The sequence below is a fragment of the Rutilus rutilus genome (genome assembly GCF_951802725.1).
Source record: "Rutilus rutilus genome assembly, chromosome: 3".
In the NCBI taxonomy this organism is placed as follows: domain Eukaryota; kingdom Metazoa; phylum Chordata; class Actinopteri; order Cypriniformes; family Leuciscidae; genus Rutilus; species Rutilus rutilus.
The window spans coordinates 57,384,168-57,405,570 of NC_140211.1; the positions used below are offsets into that span (position 1 = coordinate 57,384,168).

The 21,403-nt window shown below is 38.4% G+C and overlaps 1 protein-coding gene across 1 annotated transcript; it reads left to right on the forward strand.

The window, feature by feature from the left end:
- Positions 1-2,654: 2,654 nt before the first annotated feature.
- sult5a1 (sulfotransferase family 5A, member 1) lies at positions 2,655-10,247 on the forward strand. The gene is made up of 6 exons (XM_084404447.1): positions 2,655-2,838; positions 3,967-4,175; positions 5,451-5,577; positions 5,689-5,786; positions 5,882-6,062; positions 9,561-10,247. The coding sequence occupies exons 1-6, from the start codon at positions 2,700-2,702 to the stop codon at positions 9,683-9,685; spliced, it is 879 nt and encodes a 292-aa protein (XP_084260573.1). The 5' UTR covers positions 2,655-2,699; the 3' UTR covers positions 9,686-10,247.
- Positions 10,248-21,403: the final 11,156 nt, after the last annotated feature.

Sequence of the window (21,403 nt, forward strand, 5' to 3'; positions counted from 1 at the left end):
GTAGAGTTATAATGTTTATAATGTTATAGTAGACTAAGTCATGTAGCGTTATAATGTTTATAATGTTATAGTAGCCTAAGTCATGTAGAATTATAATGTTTATAATGTTATAATAAGTCATGTAGAGTTATAATGTTTATAATGTTATAGTAAGTCATGTAGAGTTATAATGTTTATAATGTTATAAGTCATGTACAGTAGATACATAATGATAATGCGATGGAAGATGTCATATCAGGTGTTTATGCATCCTTATGTTTGTGTATGAGCAGAGCCTAAACCTGTGTGTGAATGATGATAATTATGGACTATTAATATATAGTAATGATGTTACTGTTGTTAGAGTACTACTCGAGTACCACACACACATATTCAACCATAATCATACCATCCAAGTCTACGTCAGTTGATATGCACCCAGCCGACTAATGAGCCAAACACACACAAAATGGGGCCCATTTTCAGCCATTTTAATCCCCGAACGAGCATTTAATGCCCCGACAATTATATACAGATAAATAACATACTAAACTTTTTAAGCAAACATTCTACAATCAAACTTATTAATAAGCACAGCTGAAAAATAATATCACATACAAATTAAAAAGTCAAATAAATTATATATAAAAATAAATTAAAATGCGTATTACATGTTCACGCGATGTTTCTTGACAAAGTGACATCGCCAACTACTGGCCTGGCATGTGTTATACAGCCTTTTTAATCATTTTAGCAGATCCTTGTGAACGGGATCGTTTACGTTGTCGTCTGTTTTTTTTTATGAGAGCTTGTTTCCGCCACAGAATTAATAAAAAAAATAATTGCGATTTTTATCTTGCAATTCTGATTAATTTTTTTCTCAGAATTACGTTTATATCTCGCAATTCTGACTTTATAACACGCAATTGCGACTTTATATAATGCAATTATGACTTTATGGGCCCTATTTTAACGATCTGAAACGTGTCAAAGCGCAAAGCGCAAGTAACTTTGTGGGCGGGTCTTGGGCGCTGTTGCTATTTTCCCGGCGGGATAAATGACTCTTGCGCCCGGCGCAAATCTAAAAGGGGTTGGTCTGAAGTAGCTTCATTATTCATAGGTGTGGTTTGGGTGTAACGTGAAATAAACCAATCAGAGCGACATCTTACATTCCCTTTAAGAGCAGGCGCGCTTGTTCTATAGCGGATTCCTATTACAGCGGCGGATTTGCCAGGCGCACGCCAGGAGCGTTCACAGCCGAGGAGACCGACGTTCTCGTCAGGGCCGTAAAACACAGAGAAGTGACATTGAGGATGGAAACACACCCAAATTAACTTCGGTTAAACAGGCGTATGATAATTTGGGTAAAAGTGTATGCGCGTTGTGCACACGCTACATTGATTAAGGCCAAGCATGCGCCCTTAAAATAGCATATGAATAACATGCGCAACGCGCCACTGACTTTAAACTGTTTTTTTTGGGTCAGTGGCGCAATTGTTTTCTAAACCTGTAAAATAGCATGAGGGAACGTTTGCGCCGGAACACGCCTCCTCTTTGCGCTGAACCGCCCCGGGGAGCGCAAGTGTATTTCTTAGTTAACCGACGTGCATCTGTGGAGGGAAAAGTCCGCTGTGCGCGGGTGCAAAATAGGAATGATACATGCGTCCGTGTACAAAGTCAATTGCGCTGGGTGCAAGATAGGGCCCTATATCTCCCAATTGCGTGTTATAAAGTCAGAATTGTGAGAAAAAAAGTCAGAGTTGCGAGATGTAAACTCTCAATTGTGAGATAAAAAGTTGCAATTATCTTTTAAAAAAATTTTATTCTGCGGCGGAAACAAGCTTCTATAGTTTTTAGCACACCTGTTCACACTTGAGCTCGTTACCGCCGTATATTTAAGTTCCTCTTTGTTTGCAGTTCATTATCCGGTAGTTGTTGTTGCCATTTTCCTGTGGATTTACCCGAGTTTGTATTATGTTATTAAGCACTATTATTTTGGAGCCTTTTTGCATCTTCATCTTCATCTGACCTTAAACGTTACAAAAAATAAACAGTTGTCGGCTACACTTTATTTTAAGGTGTCATTGTTACCGTGTAATTATATATTTAAGTACCGAGTAATATTAATTAACTACATGTACTTACTATACGATTAGGGTAGGATCAGGGTTTGGTTGAGGGTTAGTTGCACGTAATTATGCATAATGTATAGGCCTACTATACTGTTATATATATATTATAGTGTTGTTACTATGGTAAGTACATGTAACATATGTATCAAGGACACTGTAAAATAAAGTGTTACCCAGTTGTCGCCATCATTGGAGAAAATCTGTGTATTTTTGACGTCATATAAGCAGACTGTATTGTAACTGTCACTGAATAGAATGATCACTGATGAACTTTAAACTGTCAAAGATTAACAAGGTCAAAAGGGAAACCAAGCTACCATCATTCACGTCCTACGATGTGATGATCTTGTAATAAGAAGGCTTTGTAAAGATAAATGGCCTATTGTACATTTCAACACAACAACTCCCTTGACTAGTTTTTACCTGGAATTTTGATAGTAACCGGTTTCTCAGGTAGTTTCTGTGTGTACTTCCCCTTTTTCACACAAGAGTTCTGTTTTCTCTTCCTTTATAAGCTGACAGAATGACAGCGTTGTCAGACTCTGCTCTATATTTCTTCTGCAGACATTTATTCACACACGATCAGACATGGCTCGACTGGATGTCACCGAAACCTTTCACGGCATCACGTTCCCTGGGCACTTGCACACACAAGACTCGCTGAGTTATGCCACCAACTTCCAGTTCCAGGACACAGACACTGTAATTGTCACTTACCCAAAATCAGGTAATAATGAAATGCGTTTTCTTTATTCATCTTTAGTTCTTCTTTTATTTGGGTTGTGTATTTGATTAATCTCATTTCTGTGCTAGGGGTTGGGTGACATGACCAGTCTTATTTCACGATATGAGAAATTTTATTTCACGATAACGCTATATATATATATATATCATGATATAGTTATTGTTGTTTTTATTTTCATGATATAGTTGTTGTTTTTTTATTGTATTATTTGTGTTATTTCATCTAATTTCTGTTATTAAAAATAAGAAAAAAGAATCCAATTACAAACAATAGGACAAATACAATATAACAAAAAAAGTTTTTCAGGTACAATAGGTTTATTTAACGAATTGTGATTCTATTCGAATCAATTACACTTCATCGAAGTTGGGGGGTTTCGTTAGTGACCATTTAGTAATGTTTCCTCCTTTACGACACATCTTCAGTTGTGCACCTTACCAGCGTAGATAGAATTAGTACAGAAATGTAATAATCAAATGTAAAAAGTAAAAAATTGCATTGTCTTCATTGTATGAATTAAATATAAATGTAACCTTATTAAAGCTAAAACAAGACAAGAGCAGTAAGTTATTTTCTGTTTAGTTTGATTCACATTAATGACACAGAGCAGCAGGTTTATTAGGCTACTGTCACTTTAAGACCAAACGTACAGATCCATTACACTGATACACATACCGGCTGTGTTCACATACATCAGTATTCGACCATTCAAGCGCAATAAGACGTGAAAGAGAAGAGACTTGTGCTTGCGCTGTGTGTCAGTCCGCATTGAGCTCTTTATCACTGCTTATTGTGCTTAATAACACTTTTAAACATCGAGAACGTCCCAAATTCACGAATCGCCTTCTAAATGTGAGGCGGCTTTCTGTGCGCACTTTTCAGGTTATATTGCTCTTATAACTCTTTTTAACATGAGGCACGCTCTTTATGTTCTCATTCATGCGTTTCATCAGTCAATAGTGCTATATATATTTATATACCGCAATATACATGATATAGCAAAATCTCTAACGATAGACATTTTATATACGGTGGTTACGATATATCGTCATACCATACCATTTTTTTCCCAGGCAAGATAATTATTCATGTCTTTCCCTTGGCTCATAGGAACCACATGGATGCAGGAAATCCTCACTTTAGTTTTGAGTAAAGGGGACCCGACTATAGCCCAAAATCAGCCCAACTGGGCCCGTGCCCCGTGGCTTGAGCAGTACTACTGTCCTGAAGTCCTGAAATTCTCCAGCAGGCCTCGCATTATCACGACACATCTGCCTTATCACCTGCTGGGCCCGGCCCTGAAACAATCCCACGCAAAGGTGAGTGATGGACAAGACACAAATTTGCCCTATATTTGGGCGGGACTAGTTTTCCAGGAGGATGTTAGAGAAAATTGGGTTACACTTTATCTTAAGGTGTCATTGTTACAGTGTAATTATATATTTAAGTACTGAGTAATATTAAGCAACTACATGTACTTACTATAGGGTTAGGGTAGGTTGAGGGTTGAGTTGCATGTAATTATGCATAATTTACTGTTATTACTATGGTAAGTACAAGTAATGTATGTAACAAGGACACTGTAAAATAAAGTGTTACCGAAAATTGTGTTTCACATGCGTACGTCTGAATCTGAATCTGTTTTTCTCACACAACCTCAGTATAAATTTCAGAAGCAAATTACCTAGTGTTTTTCAGCAAACTCGACGGCCCTCTGAGAAATCTAACGCTTCTCCTCGTGTGTTTTTTGACCAACCTGAGCTACCAATCTTTCGTTTCATTTCAATATGGATGGTATTGAATGAAAACATAAAATTCTAAAATTAATAAATAGAGGATAAATCGCTGAAACTGCCAATTCTAGCATCAGTGTCAGGTAAGAAACTAGTCAAAATTTCTCTGCTCTCTCTGAGTTTATCATACACAGCCAGTTCTATAAACTCATGTGAAGTTTATAATTCATTAAAAGACATACATCATACGTTATGCATGCAAACATGCATGTATCGATCTGTAAAGCCAAAAAACAAACGTAATATCCGCACACTGATGTGACTGCTCCAGAAAAGTATGTATTGCAATGTTTCAAACGTCAGGTCTTCGTCAGGCACAAACTTAGTGAAATAAGGTACAACTCTTTATAACCTTAATTAAGTGCACACTCAAACACGTGTACAAGTATACCACAAAAAAAAATTCTTGAATTAAAGAGAAGAAAAAATAATAAACAAATAATGATAATAATAAAAACTTAAAATAAAATGAAAAAAAATCGAATAGAAAAAAAAAATAGAAAGAAAACAAATAATGATAATAATAAAAATGTAAATTGAATTGAAATTGAATTGAATATACATGTATTCTTATTAAAGCTTTGCCAAGTGTCAAGTGCTGTGGAAATGATGTAATTAGTGGTGAGACTGCAATGAAAATGGCAGGATGTCGAGTAGACATGCAACACCTTTTTTTGCAAAGACATCTTCGGCTCGTAGCTGACATTTGCACACAGTACACAGTAATTTTCCACTAAACTATTGTCATGTAAGCACATACATTACATGAAGCAAAATTAATTGTCATAACACTTTCCTCAGGTTATATATGTGGCCAGAAATCTCAAAGATGTGGCTGTTTCATATTATCACTTCCACAAGATGGCCAATTTTCTGCCTGACCCAGGCTCTTTCTCTGAGTTTCTGAGTGCTTTCCTGAAGGGAACAGGTTAGTTAAGTTTACATTATCACTCAGTTATTACCAGTTTGAGTTCTCATCAATTGGATCATATTCCACTTTCTTTTCCTTATAAAATTGATGGTGCTTTTCATCCATCAGTGCATTATGGCTCTTGGTTTGAACATGTCAAGGGCTGGACCAGTCACTCAAAAGATATTCAGAACTTTCTTTTCATCACATATGAGGAAATGTGGCAGGTAAGATACCATTATCAGAAATAATTAATTTCGTGGCCACATATACTGTGTACTTAAAGAAGCAGTTTCGGTTTAAAACATTTGTATTTTATTAGGATCTTCATGGGGCTCTTCAGAAAGTGAGTCGATTCCTGCAGTGCCCTTTAGCTGAGGATGAGCTGATGCTTGCTCAGAAGTATTGTAGTTTCAACAGCATGAAGGAAAATGCCATGGTGAACTACACCCTCATCCCTCAGGAGATCATGGACCACAGCAAGGGCAAGTTCATGAGGAAAGGTGTGTAAATACTTCTCATTTTCTTCAAACATTAGTATATAATCATGTCACGGGGGCAAATGGGCTTAAAATTAATATAAAATTAATACAACCATGACTAAATGTACACTGCGCGGCTAAAAAATAAAAATAAATTTGTAAATAGGTAAATGCATAAGAGTCTATGGGTCCTATTTTAACATTCTGAAACGCAAGTATCAAACGCGAAACGCAAGTAACTTTGTGGGCGGATCTCGCCCAACGCAAATCTTAAATGGGTTGGTCTGAAGTAGCTTCATTACTCATAGGTGTGGTTTGGGCGTAACGTGAAATAAACCAATCAGAGCATCATCTCACATTCCCTTTAAGAGCAGGCGCGCTTGTTCCATGGCGGATTGCTCTTATAACGGCAGATTTGCCAGGAGCGGTTCACAGCCGAGGAGACCGACGTTCTCGTCAGGGCCGTAAAACACAGAGAAGTGACATTGGGGATGGAGAAACACACCCAAATTAGCTTAGCTTAAACAGGCGTATAATAATTCGGGTAAATGTGTAAGCTAGATTTATGCCTATTTTTTCACATCTTCATGGACACCACAATGATTTCCCTCGTGTGGTAATATTGTAATAATGTATGATTTTTTAAAAATGGGAACTGCTGCGTCTGTGTGTAGATGAGAGAAGTAAAGTGTATGAGCATTGTGCACACGCTACATTGATTATGGCCAAGCATGCGCCCTTAAAATAGCATATGAATAACATGCGCAACGCGCCACTAACTTTAGACTAGGTTTTTCCTGGTCAGTGGAATTGTTTTCTGGAACTGCAAAATAGCACCAGGGAACGTTTGCGCCGGAACACGCCTCCTCTTTTCACTGAACCGCCACCGGTGCAAAATAGGAATGATACATGCGTCGGTGTACAAAGTCAGTTGCGCTGGGTGCAAGATAGGGCCCCAAAATTGGATCATTATTGCAGTGATTATTATGTTTCTATAATGCTATTTGTTTGGCAACAGTTCTTGACTGACAAGATCTTTCCCAAAAATTGATGCACCTCTTTATGCAACCATTCTTTCACAGTTTGAGCCTGATGAATCTTGACATTATCATCCATGATGTGTCTTCATACATGGTTGTTTAAGAAGTGAAAATCTACACACTCCATCAATTAGGGTTATAAACATATAACATGCTAGAAACATAATAATCACTGCAACAATGATCCAGGTAGAGACTCTTAAAGGAGTCATAATGTTGTTTTAACTTTGGTACCCAATGCTCTATTATAGTCTTTCAGGCACTTCTAAAAAAGAAAAGTGGAAAAAAAATCACCACAGAGCCCCTCAGACCCTTATTTCTAAAGGCATTATTGTCTCGCGAGATCTGATGCGATGTTTTGGCTGTCGTGGACGGTCATTATAATAATGCAAATGAGGGGCGCGTTGATTGGTTGCAGGAAGGAGGGGGGTTGACACCGCAGGTAACTTCAGCATCATTACAAACTGACATGGCGCAAGTTGTCAGAACCCGACCCGGCCGCGACATATGGGATTCAACCGTACATGTTTGAGCCGGACTCTGAACCAGAGCTGGAAAGTGAAGATGTTGAGTTGTTGGATGCACGTCTACATCAAGATGTCTCTGAATGGTAAAGACAATCATTTTGACTGAGACATACATTAACATCAGTTCGAGCAAAAACGTGTGTTGCTATTTTCTCCCACATAAATTTACCTTTTATTTAATGTAGATTACATTAACGGAGATGTAGGTTTTTTTTTTTATCAGCTTACAGTGGTTTTGAGATTTTTACTATCATGTGGTGTTTTTGCCTTGTTTCACGTTGTGGTTATTTAGACATTCAATATGTTTCTTCTTTAGACATGCAACGTGATGTTATACTTGCATTTAAACAGTTTTAGCCACTGAGCATGGACTCCTGTACCGTCACTACTGTAGCTGCTAGTGTAAAACAAAGTCGAAAGATGTGCCTAGCATTCGTAGAGTCCATTCCCCGTGTTTACCTCGAAGGTAACATTACATACAATAGCCGCATTAGCAGTTAGCTGCTATTTGTTAACCACAGTAGAGCAATAAAAACACAGTCTTACCTTTTCAATTTCTGGCAAGTCCCTGATGGCACCTTTTCCCAAACGGAGCTTCGAGGCCAAGTTCGCCTGATACTGCCCCAAATTTGTAAATGATTCCGGTGTAAAATGTTTAGCACACACACCTAACGATACGCCACTTGAAAGAGTTGTTGGGACAGCGTCATTACAAATGAATTTCCTCCACTGTTCCCTGATAGTTTCGTCCGTTTTTGGTAGATAAAACACATTTGCATGTTGTTTGTGGCAGTCACCCACAGAGCATCTCAAGTGTAGGCTACACTCGGTTTCTCCATCTTTCTCGAGTCGACTAAACTGAATCTGAAGGGGAGAGGAGGAGAGGGGCGGGCTTCCCGCGGCATAGGTTTGCGGTGTCCATATTTGGTATATCCTCCCCCGTCTTGACGTCAAGAGGGGGAAGAAATCAAAATCTCGTTTTTTCGTGCGCGTGCACGTGGCCTATTTTACAAACCCTGAGGTAAACAAACGCTTCACTTTTAAATATCGGCTTCCCGGCCAGTGTATAATCATTATGCAATCATAACATACATTGATTCTCGTGAAAAAGTGAAATTTCTACATTATGACTCCTTTAAGAATTTGGTCAGTGTATATAATCCTGCATTAAGTGAAATCACTCATTGAAAAACACTAGGAAATTGTTTTTCTGTATTCATTAGTCATATTGGAGACCATTTTTAAAAAAATGCCACCAGTTTATAGGGGTTGGACAGTGAAAGTGAAACTCCTGCTTTTAGCCCACAATAATGTATTAGTATGTTGTAGGTCCTCTTTTTATTATATTGAATTGAAATAGGCAAATGCTTTAAGTCTCCCTGTAGTCAATAATTTTATCCCTAAAAACTCATCTTTGATCACCAAAATGAAATATTTAAGCGTTTTTCCTTGAAAATCTTCATGCCTTAAAATATCTTGAATGTAACTCGACACCCTCGCCTCATTTAGTATACGCAGATCTATGAATATGCAAATGAGCCCCGCCTCCACTCACTCACTCAGCTCAGAGATCCACTGGTTGACGATCACACGTTGATCTGATTGGTTACAAGGTAGTTTGTGACGTCAGAAACACCAGCGATTTCAAAGCGTGTTTTTGAGACTGTCTTTGATTCACTGCAGTTTTAAGGAGAAAATACTCAGCAATGGTGTCGACTTATGAATTTACACATGATTTGTCCTTAAAGCATATTAAAAACACCACATAGACACATAAACAACATTAAAAGCTGGATTTTCACCACAGGGGGACTTTAAGAATTTGCCTATTTAAATCCAAACAGCAACTTTGTTTTGTCTGGGCAGTGTATAGTGCTTCTGTGTCAAACCTGTGATTTTATCAAATATATTTTTTATAATGATCTGAACACTACAATCCTTGTATCTTTCAGGTAAAGTCGGAGACTGGAAGAACATACTGACTGAGGAGCAGAGTTGTCTCGTGGATGACGTCTACTCTTCCCAGATGGCAGATTCCTCACTGCCTCACTTTAAATGGGAAATGGGAATGGCCTAGGGAGACTAAGGCCTCGGATAACCATTTATAATCCACCATCACATTCTTCTCACATAACCACTCATCACTGCTAATATCCTTAATTTAACATTTATAAAAGTTCCTAGTATTTCACACTGAAATGCCCTGATATAAATAAGCTTATGTATTTGTATTTCTGTTTTTTGTGTGTGTTTTTGAGAATTAAAAAAACACAAAAGGTTTCAGCCTGTGACCTTAAGAGAAATGTAGCAATATTTATGTAACTTATTACAGATAATTTTATATTTTTGTTTGATGCAATATAACCTACAACATAATAAAATTATATGAACATAACCAGTCATGTATATCAGATAAGCGGAGTTATGATCTAGATAGTTTGACCTGTAAGAGTTGTAATTTACAAAACAATATTTAAAGATGAAGTGTGACTTTATCAGTCTGTGTACTAAAGCTATGCATAGCCTTGAATGATGTTTCATATTGCTTTTGACTTTTATCACTTGGAAATTTTTCATTATTGTGCAATGCTATTGTGAAGCAAGAACAAAATATACATAAACCTACTTGACAACCTCTTATGCTAATTGTGGTCATTTTGAATTAAGTGAAATTACTGAAATCACTTAGCCTGGCAAGCCAGACGTACATCAAGATGTTTAGTCTGGCAACTCACCATAGACACGGTCAATCTGATGGGCGGGATAAACGGCTGTCTTTCAAATTCCCTCTGCACACAATAGGACAGCGCTTCAACCAACCAGAGCGTTTTCCCAACAGCGGAGCTTAGTTGATAGATTCAACTTTTAAATCTGGCCGACAAAACTACGAACACATCTTCCTTTTTTTAAGAATGACTTAAGTGCCGTTCTTTGTTCTTTTCTCAAAGAAAAACTTAACTCCAAGTCCTCCAGAGTCGCGGCCAAAGCCGATTCGAAAGACCGTTGTTCTCCATCCGCAGCAGCCATTCCATAGACAGTAAAAGAAATGGACACAGCGACCCCATTGGATTCAACGGAGACAAAGTGAAGCCAATAGGCTCTATGCACGAACGCTGCTGACGTATTTCCGGTAGGATCTCAGCCAGCGTCTTTACTTCCGCATAGCGCGTTCTATAGGACAATTCACTTCAATAAAAATCATTTTCTCAGAAACGGAGACAACGATTTTAGAAACTGATTCGCTAGTCGGATTTCGCGCGATATGAGCGAATACTCACCCTCAAAGTTGTTGATGTAGCTCGTAATTTATAATTTAAAGAACTTCTCTTTTTTCATATGTGTGACAGTTAACTGCCTCACAATATTGTTAACTTCATTCAAGTTAACCGCTGGAAGTTTTTGTAAACAGCGAGTGTAATTTGCCATTATCTACACCTAATGCAAAAACTGCTTCTGACGCAGCACCGGATGTAACTGGGCGGGCTGAGACAAAACGCGGAAGCGATCGTGCATAGAGCCTATTAGAAACTTTTTACTTCCTGGGGGTCCAGCGTACTGCGCAGACTCAAACTGAGCTCGACGACGTAGATGTGACGTGAGCAAACCGTCTGTCTTCTAGTAGCTGTGTCAAGATCAATCTGAATCATTACCTTCCGAAACTCGCAGAGACGGAGAGCGTGAGTAGGAGCTGTCCATGATCTTGGAGCAGGAGAAACTTTTTGTAGGTGTTCTGATTAATTACTTTGTCATTTTGCCTCGACGTCCTCCCGATTGCCCGCGAGCTTCTCCTCCTGTCCATACGGTAATTTCCTACTGTGCGACAGAGAGTCGCGTAGCTGTGACGCAATCGTTAGCCTACTTTTACAAAAACTGCTTCTACAGGGCCATAACGTAAGCTACAAGGTAATGGAGCCTTTTATACATTTTCGTGTTTCTTTAGAAATAAATAATGGACAAATGGAGTCTTTAAACGCCTCAGATGTAAAGTTATTCGCTGTCAAAGTGACGCCAAAATGAATGGGAGTCAATGGGATGCTAACTGCAGGTGGGGTTCCGCTAGCCAATGGCGGCGCCCGGGGTAGCTTCAAAATAATACAAATCCCTGCCCCCCTGAGCCATTCTTTGTTTTCAAGTGGCAGGTAACCGTCGCAACTCTGTCGTCATATGTTAAGCCCGCCCCCGCCTACTCTATACACGACGTGATTGGCCTGACCCAATTTAGGTTTTTGCAGCAAAAAGGTCTATTGAGAGTGTCTAGAGTAGACCCACCCTGGCTGCAAAATAATTTTGCTGCCGCTAGGGTGCGTCTAGATTTCTAGGCTAGAAATCACTGCTATTAAGTGAAATTACTCTCCATTGGTGACAGTGGTGTAACAAGGGCAAACCGCGGGTGTGTTTCATCAGTGGTGTGTAACGCAGTCACTCCAACTAGCCACTTTGGCGGCTTGAATTTTATAATATATACATTTTTCAGTTGTAGTCTTTAAAAAAGGCATCTGAAATAATAATAAACTAAGTGCAATGTAGTGTTGCCAAAAAATATAGATTTTTCGATACATATCGATACTGAAATATCTGAAACGCTTACAATAATAATTTCCCGCAGAATAGATACACGATACCAGCTGCTCTTGAACCAGCTGCTCATTACAGGTCTTGAATTTCGGCGAGGGATTGCACGTATTTGACTCATTCCTGCATATTTTCTGCTCACACCTGAAGTGCGTGCACATTAAGCCGACTCTTATGCTTATTGCATTGCTTAAACCGTCAAATACACACAAAATAATATTAAAACGCCGGTCTTGATGAGTTTTTACGTAAACTATTTATGTTTTAAGTGAACATAAACAGTTGAGAAAGAAAACGCATGTGTAACAGTATAATGGATCTGTGCATTCTGTCCTTAAAGGGGTCATATGATGCGATTTCTTGTTTTCCTTTTTCTTTAGTGTGTTATGCAGCTGTTTGTGGAAGTATAAGATCTGCAGAGTTACAAAACTCAAAGTGTCAAACCTAAAGAGATATTCTTTATAAAAGTTAAGGCTCAGCCACGCCTTCCTAAAACGCTTCGTTCAAACACGCCTCCACAAATCTACATAAGTGTGTGTGCAGTTTCATAACACAACACAAATGTATGTACACAAAGAAAGAAGGCGTAACTTTTATTCTCGCCGTGTTATTGTTGCCGCCAGCGTCGCTCGTGTCGTGGAGACGCTGTGTTATTCGTTGCGAAAGCCAAACTTGTCATGATTCTGCCATCTAGTCCTTGTCATTCTTTAATTCTTGAGGCAGGATCATGACAGACCCATGTTTTGTGTACAAGCACATGGCCATTTGTTTGGGCCATGTGCTTGTGTTGTCTCGTTCTCTTGCCCCGCCCCCTTGTTATCCTCGTTTTGTCATTATTGCTTTAACTGTGTCACCTGTTATCATTAGTCTCCCTATTTAATCCCCTTGTGTTTGCTGTCTTGTGCTGGTTCATTGTTACATGCTATCATTCCTCTCTGTGAGTACCCTGTCAAGAGTGTCGTCAAGAGCAAGTTCTGTTTCTGTATTAGCTGTTTGTTTGTAGTCTAGTTATGTCAAATCATAGTCTAGTTTAGTCACTCGTTGTCCTGTCTGTGTTTTGCCCCCTCGTGGGCTTTGGTTTCCCTATTATTTGCATATAATAAACCGTGTGCTGTGACTACTGTCTGCGATTGGGTTCATTCCCTTCATCACCCTTCCTACCTTCATCCTCATAACAAAACTACTTTGTTTGGCCTTCCAGAAGAGGACACAATTAGAAAACAGTGCTTAAAGCTACAATATGTCTTTTTTTTTTTTGCAGCTAGGGGTCGCTAACCTCTTAAAATAACAAAAGCGTAGGTTGATGATGCATAAGCAGAATTATGGAACTTGTCGTCATGCTGATGGATCTAATAATGTTTATGGATGAGTGAATACACTGATGTTTAACATGACTGTGGTGTGAAGCAGGGCGCGAGTGCTAATGAGAGACAGATATCAGCGCCATACGCGAGTCCCGCGGATATAAAGGAATAAGGACATTTCATTCTACCGAACTAACTTACCCGCTAGTGCTGAATGATACTCACACAGGGCAGTTTATTAGACGAATCAAACTTGAGGTAACGCAGCGCTGTTTCACTTGCTCTAGTCTACACGATCACACTAAACTGCATTTGAGTGAGTTGAAAGTTACAAAGTTATTCTATGTATTAGTTTGTTGGCTGTATGAGACTAGCAGTAAGCTAGATCAACATTAGCATAACTTACTGATCATATTCTAACAATTCATCATGTTGAGCTATATAACATTGATTAGGTTTATGTACATTTGCTCACCTGTCTAATAAAGCTCATGCAAAAGCTGCGTCTCTGTCAAGTCGAAGTTAGTCGCGGACGCCACGCTGATGTTGATCCTCGTTTTATTTCTCCTTTTGTCCCAAAGTCTGCTTGCCATGATCCATAATGTTTGAACGAAACAACAGCAGCGTGAGCGCGCCGCTAGACGTTACGCAGTTGTCCACGTCTGTCGCCATGGTTACTATAGCAGTACGAGCGGAAACCAGGGATAACGCGGACATTGACGTATGAACGCGGATATTAGGTCATTGATATTACGTCAATATCTCTTAGTAGGCCTATGTATGTTTTTCATATTTTAAGAATATATTCAAACGCGAGTTTTGAGCAGTATAGAGTAGCACTTGTATGTCATTTCTACGATCACAAATGCAGACATGATGATTTTATGTTTACATAGTGTTCTCAATAAAACCTTACCAATCTGATACGATCTGGTCTAGTCGCGCTGGCAAAGTTGATCGATCAGCTTGGTCATCTGCATTTTCCGGTGTTGTGCCCAATTTCGACCCCCTGCCAAATTATTATCCCCCTCGTTGAAGTCAATATTGCCTTATCCTAAGCCTTATCCTTATCCTATGCCTATGCGGGGCATAGAGGAGCAACAATAATGTACAGGATGTGTAAAATAATAACTTCTTTTTTTTTTACCTAAAACCAAATACACAAAATAATGTTCTTTTTAGAGCCATCATATGACCACTTTGTGACAGCAGTGACATACCTGCTGCCAAATTATGAGATAATATTAAAAATATCTATATTTTTCCGTGGTTTTTATGTCAAAATTGTGGCCGGTGAAAATGCTGAGTGGCTTGTAACTTTGGAAAACCACAAGCCACAGTGGCTGGTGAGCAAAAATGTGAATGTCAAGCCCTGGATGTAACGATAAATACGGTGGCAATTTGGCAAACAAACTGACACTCTGTTCAGCAGAAGAACTTGCTGAGCTCATTAGATGTTCTTGTGAGTGTGAAGCCAATCTAAAAGGCCAGATCTTCAAAGTGCCGTTCTCTTTAATGAAGAGAGTGAAGTGTTTGGAGAAAGGGGACTGCACCTGTGCTGCACTCAAAGCCATGGATGGCACTTGAAATTTGCATTAGGGAAGGAAGAAACAACATTTCAGACTCTGGCTGAGTCTACCAGTCTCACATGTAAAAGACATCATGTCACGCTCTGTACAGCCAAAGGTTCTGGCAGTGACAAATGTGTTTTGCAAGGTTTGCTGCTTCAGTTGTTGTGGTGTTGATTCACATTGTTTCTAGATTATTGTGCAGAGTGATCAGAGGCATTTTGAATAAATGCAAAAAGCTTAATTGGCCACAAAAAAAAAATCAGCTTTATCACGAAAAGAAAAATGAATTATTGCTGTCAAAAAACACCTTGTCAATCTATTTTTGCAACCGTATAGCATCTGACCAGTCGCGCCGACCTAGCCGTTACACAACTATGACACAATCATGATATGATACTATGATAAGTCTATTTTTGCTCTTCACTTCTGCTTCTTCTCGTCTACCTCTCCTTTCATTCTGAAAATATCTTACTTCTTTTTGTTTTGTAATCCAGGGTCACATATATGCTTACAACTTGTATAGATTGTGTATTATTTAGTATATTTTATTATATTTCTTTAGGAATCAGGTCAAATTTGGGCTTAATGACCATGGGAAAATGTGGGTCCCATGGCCAAATTTAACAGATCATGTAAGACTGAAAATACTGGTTGAGGCCCTGGTCTGAGACAAAGGGCTAATTACCATTTGACCTCCCCCATACGACCTCACTTCCGCAAACTACCAAGAACTCACACAAGAATATGGTTTAATGTGAATGTTTATCATTGACTGTTATGTTTTTGGTGTCATTTGAAATGTCTCAAAGTGAGTGGTACAGATATCTCATATCCAGATAGATCAAATAAAAGGTAACAAGGTTTTAAGAGTTTATGGATAACTGACTTACAAAGGAAGGTGGTCTCTCAAGCAAATGGTCACCCACCCCCATGAAGGTGCGACCACTGCATGCAAATTTCTTTTGTTAGTACTTGTTTCCTTGAGAAAGGTTTGTGTATATAAGGAGATGCAGCAGAGAGTTCAGGCCTTTTCTGTACTTCAGATGGCCCGTGAGGCTGAGAGAGTAAGACGTTTCAGCCTCACGTATTTCTTAATGTTGGGTTTGCATCTTCTCTCTATTCCAGAGCATTTGATGTTTTGTATCGATTATCTTTGAATTGATTATGAAATTGGCATGATACATTTACCTGACATAATAAATTGTTACATTTGATTATTCTAACTGACTTTGATATTATTTTCATTGAAGAGTTAAACGGAATAGTCAAACATTCACTCACTTTTAGTGAGGCACAGATATTATTAAAACCTTTCATTTATGGAGTCAGATGAATTAACGAGTAAATATATGATTAATATAATGCATTTAACCAACCAATACTTCGCATGAGGAAAGGACAGTAACACGTGATTCCTTCCCCGTATATTGGCGAACCGGAAATTGGACCAATATAGCGGGCCTTACATCATAAATACTTTAAGGAGAGAGATTCAACCTCAGTGAAGAAGGTTCCAGGACGTCCCAGACAAAGGCCCTGTTTACACCTGGTATTACAGTTTTTTTCAACTGCTTACACACAAAATCCTTACTTGTCACACAATTTCCGAAACCTGACACTCAAACACCAGAAACACACACCAAATCTGCAAAACCATTCGCTAATTCTCGGCCTTCGACTCAGTTTTCTATTTCGTAAAACACTTTTTGCAAACCACAACACACAATTCTCTATGAAACACACAAAAATCTAACAGGAAGTATCTCGATTTCCTTTTTCAAACACAACCTAACAAAATGCCACACTAATTCATCAGACACTCCTCACACACACTCCTCACATGTGCAAACACTCATTGCTTTACTTACAGTTTTTGTCAATTGTTTACACACAAATACTGGTACTTGAGACACAATGACCACAGCATGTAACTCATTCACCAACCCCCTGAACCAATTCTGCTAAACTACAAGCACAGTTCCTGCTTTACACTCACATTGCAGTTCTAAAACACACCTTTTTCAAAACACTACACACAATTATCTGCTTTTGGCACAATATTCATGCAGAAAATCTCTTGTTTTCACAAGGCTGAACAACCAGCTTTTTCACTGCCATTCAGATATGCACACTGACTCATCACATGGGCAAACATCCGTCACACAGTTTTACAATTAGCAATCAGAGCTTTAGCATAAAAGAGCAACAGGTGAGCTCTTCAATGGAGCAATGGATGCCAACATTGGAATTTTTTTTTTTTTTTACTGTAACTGTATACAGTCAATTCTTCTGTTGTTTTGTATGTAGACCACTGTATGTACAACTTTGTGTTGGTTGGGATGTACACTGTGTACAATGTTTTTGTGGGAAAAATAAAATATATTTGTTACCGTGTATTTGTGTGTTCTGAGTATAAAAACAATATTCTCAAATATTTTACCACACACTTATGTATGTACTGTCTGTAGTAAGTGTAACACTGAACAAAAAAAGGCCTAAGTCATTATGATGAATGGAGAAGAAGTGTTTTCCATTCATCATAGTGTTTTACATTGAGCACATCAGTGTTCAACTGGTTCTTATAAATGTCTATTCATATGATGGTTTGTGTGTGTCATTTGAAAACAAAATACCATTTTGAGAAGAAATAACATTGTTTTGAATGTAAAGTTTCATTTTGCAGGAGAATTGAGGGGTTTTGCCCATTGTGTGTGTGTGAGTTCTGAGAATATGAGGCATGCTTTCAGAAAATGTGTGTAAACAATCGAGTAAAAAAACTGTAACACCAACCAATCATGGCTTTAGAATAGGCCTATAAACAGGCCAAAGGTCAAGAAATAGGTTTTTCAGGACTGTGTAATACTGTATTCACAACCACAAATGCTTACAGTAAAAAAAAAAAAAAAAATGGCTTGGATTCAATCTTGCTTTCGTGTTTACCGTGAATTTTTCAACATCTCTCTGCCAATTACTTTCAATCTTGTACAGAAATGTACATGAAAGAAGAGCTTTAGGTTTTGAATAACTGTGTGTATGATATATCCAAAAATATAATATTATGGCAAAGGTGTTTGCAACGTAAGACATTTGCATTTTGTGTGTGCAATTCTTGGATTTGTATGTAAAGTTTTTTTTAAAAAGAGGCAAAGTTTTGAAAATGCGCTTTCAACCCAAGACGTCAAACTGACATCATCAGAGAAGGAACGCCATTCCATACCGGAAGTAACTTTTCAGATTTTGATTAAAGATTACCACGACAAACAATTTTATTTCTGTGTATTAACTTGCACGGATCAATTGTTCACCACAATACTAGTAATATGCGCAGGGGCGTAGCAACCGGGGGGGACGGGGGGGACACGTCCCCCTCACTTTTAGAAACAGGTGATTCTGTCCCCCGCATTTTTTTTTGACCCAGCGCCAATATTTCCGCCTGTGTTCTCTGATTTGTTACTAAGACTTGAGTGAACTAACATTCAGCCAATCACAGCGCGAATCATCTATTGGGCGTATCTGCCATGAGCTTCAAATCTCTTGTTGCTCTCTTGCGAATTTTCGTTCGTTGTTTAGTCACTTTGCTGTTTGGCTGTCTGGGGTAAAATGAACCCCAGAAAAAAGCAGAGGACATTAGCCTACATCCTTTTTTCAAACACGCACTGTATGGTATGTATGTCGCGATGACATGAATCACGCGTAAAGTTTCCTTGTTGATTTAAGCAGTTAGACCGTCTATGAGTAAGACGTGTAAGACAACAGAACCCGTATGGACCTCGTCACGTCGCACCGGATTGTGCCGAGTGTGTGTTAAATGCTCTCCTACTTGTCGCTTTGGATAAAAAGCATCTACTAACAGGTTATTCCCATCAGGTACCCAACGTCATAAGACGTTGATATTTGGTTAAATTTCGGTTGCGACGTCGGGTGACCAAAATAATATGAAAACTTTGTAAATACATTATTTAGGTTTTATTGATATATTTAATAAAATGACTGTTGTATAAAACTAGGGGGAAAATGCCCTTTATAAAGGTACAAAAAATGAGTGTTTTCAAACAGTGATGTAATGAAACATTGACAATTTAAGTTTGAAGGGAGTAAAGCCTCTGTTTATGCTACTAAGGAAATGTAATTTTGCCAAAAGAAGAACTTTTATTTTAAATAATTGTTCATTTTAAATCAGCCTACTTCAGTGTGATATGTTACCATATTATCATGCTTAACACTGAGAATTTGAATAATTGTAATGTGATGATCAGATGCAGATAACTAAATCAAAGAATATCATATTTGGGGCAGTTGGCAGGTGGATTATTTATTTGTAACAGTGGGTTTGGGTGACTCAAAGTGCACCAGATTAATGAATTTATCTTTAAAATGTACACATTTTCTTATGGGGGGGCATGCCCCCGGACCCCCCTAGAGGTACCAAGCTCCACCCACAAAAATAATGTGGGAAACACATTAGGGTATATGATGATCTACAAAAAATACACATTTTCATTATTACGATTTTACCACCTCCGCCTCATTTTGAGCCAGGAAAAACCCTGTTATGACCATCACCTTTGGGTCACATCCTATGGTCACATACAGCTTTTGTCCCCCCCACTTTTAGAATGGCTGCTACGCCCCTGAATATGCGCTAACAACGTAAATAGGGTCAATTTTGATTACATGACGACTTTAAAACGAGCTCTTCCCGTAATGTTCCCGCATTAGATCAGTAGACGGAGAGAAGACGGTCTTTAGTGGCTGTTTGAACACATTCGACCACATGAGCGTTTACACTACTATGGCAAGCCGTTTTAGCTTAAATTGTACCCAGCGTTACTCGTCGTAATTGCATTTTTACTAGTAACAATTCCAATTAGAGAGCTCTACAAATTAATTTTTACTAGTCATATGTCTCCATTGACTTCTATTCATTTTTAATTACGGAGCTCTACAATTGATTTGTTACTAGTAAGAATGCAATTGCAGAGCTCTTTAATTCAATTACAGAGCTCTGCAATTATACATATCTTTAATTCGTTTTTTTACTAGTAAGAATTGAATTAGAGAGCTCTGTAAATGTAATTCTTACTAGTAATAATTGAAGAGAGCTCTCTAATTGTAATTGCTACTAGTAAGAATTGAATTGTAGAGCTCTCTAATTTAATTCTTACTAGTAAAAATGCAATTACGACGAGTAACGCTGTGTACAATTTAAGCTAAAACGGCTTGCCATACACTACGAAAGCAATGTTTTTTCCACTAACTCTGGAAGAGGTCAAAAGTGGACAAGCTCAAAACGTTTTAGACCCCGTTACACCTGTATTTAGTGTCGTCCACTTGTGATCCGATCCCAAAACTCATCTAAACACCAGATGTGAACAAGCCTCAGACTGTGATTCCACTCACTATATCAGCATCCTTTTTCCTTCTCTTCTTGCGGTCTGGTTTGGGAGCCTGTGGGAGAAAAATAGTCAAATAAACACACAGTTGATTGAATGAGGAAACCACGAATGGACAAAAATCTCTTACATATTTTGTTGTTATGAGGAACTGGACATTAATCCCATGCACTAAATTATGAATATATTCCTGCCATTTTAAAATGTAGAGGCATATTTCTCCACATCAATCTGTTTTCAGTCTACTATTACATATTACCTGGCATATTCCTTTTTAAATAAGTAAAAAAACAAAAACAAAAACATTTTATTTAGATTTTAAATTTGTTTAATGTTCATGTATAGAGTGGCTGTCTCACAATTCTTCCCAAAACGCTGCCAGGAATAAAAAATAGTATAAAGTGTCCTGCAAAAGCAACTTCTCCCAACAACCAAGGAGCGATTTGGTGATGATCAATGCTTTTTCCAGCATGATGGGGCACAATGTCATAATTGAAGTTTTGGATATTTGGCCAAACCCGGATTTTAATCCCAAACAGAGAACCTGTGGTCAATCCTCAGAAGGAGAGTGGACAAGCAGAAGCCCACAAATTGTGTTCAAATATTATAGACATTCCTGCTTGGAACACTTAATGAACAGGTGCGGGAAAAAACATTTCAATATTCAGAGGGTGACCTCTGGTGGTGGGGAAGTGGCATAACAGGCTCAGATGCTACTGGGAGTATAAAGGTTTACTGGATTAATTTACCCCTGTAGAGTTGCACACTCATCACTCCCCTTCAGTTGTATTATTTATTGAGCGTTTCATAGTTGCATTAGATTTAAATGTCTTTGAGGTTGAGTCTAATACATTTAGGACATGTTAAAGCATATTTGGGCAAGGTTTTGGAAATACAACAGTGCCATTTTCAAACCATGGAATATAGTCCTTTTTTTAACAGTATCATTGGTATG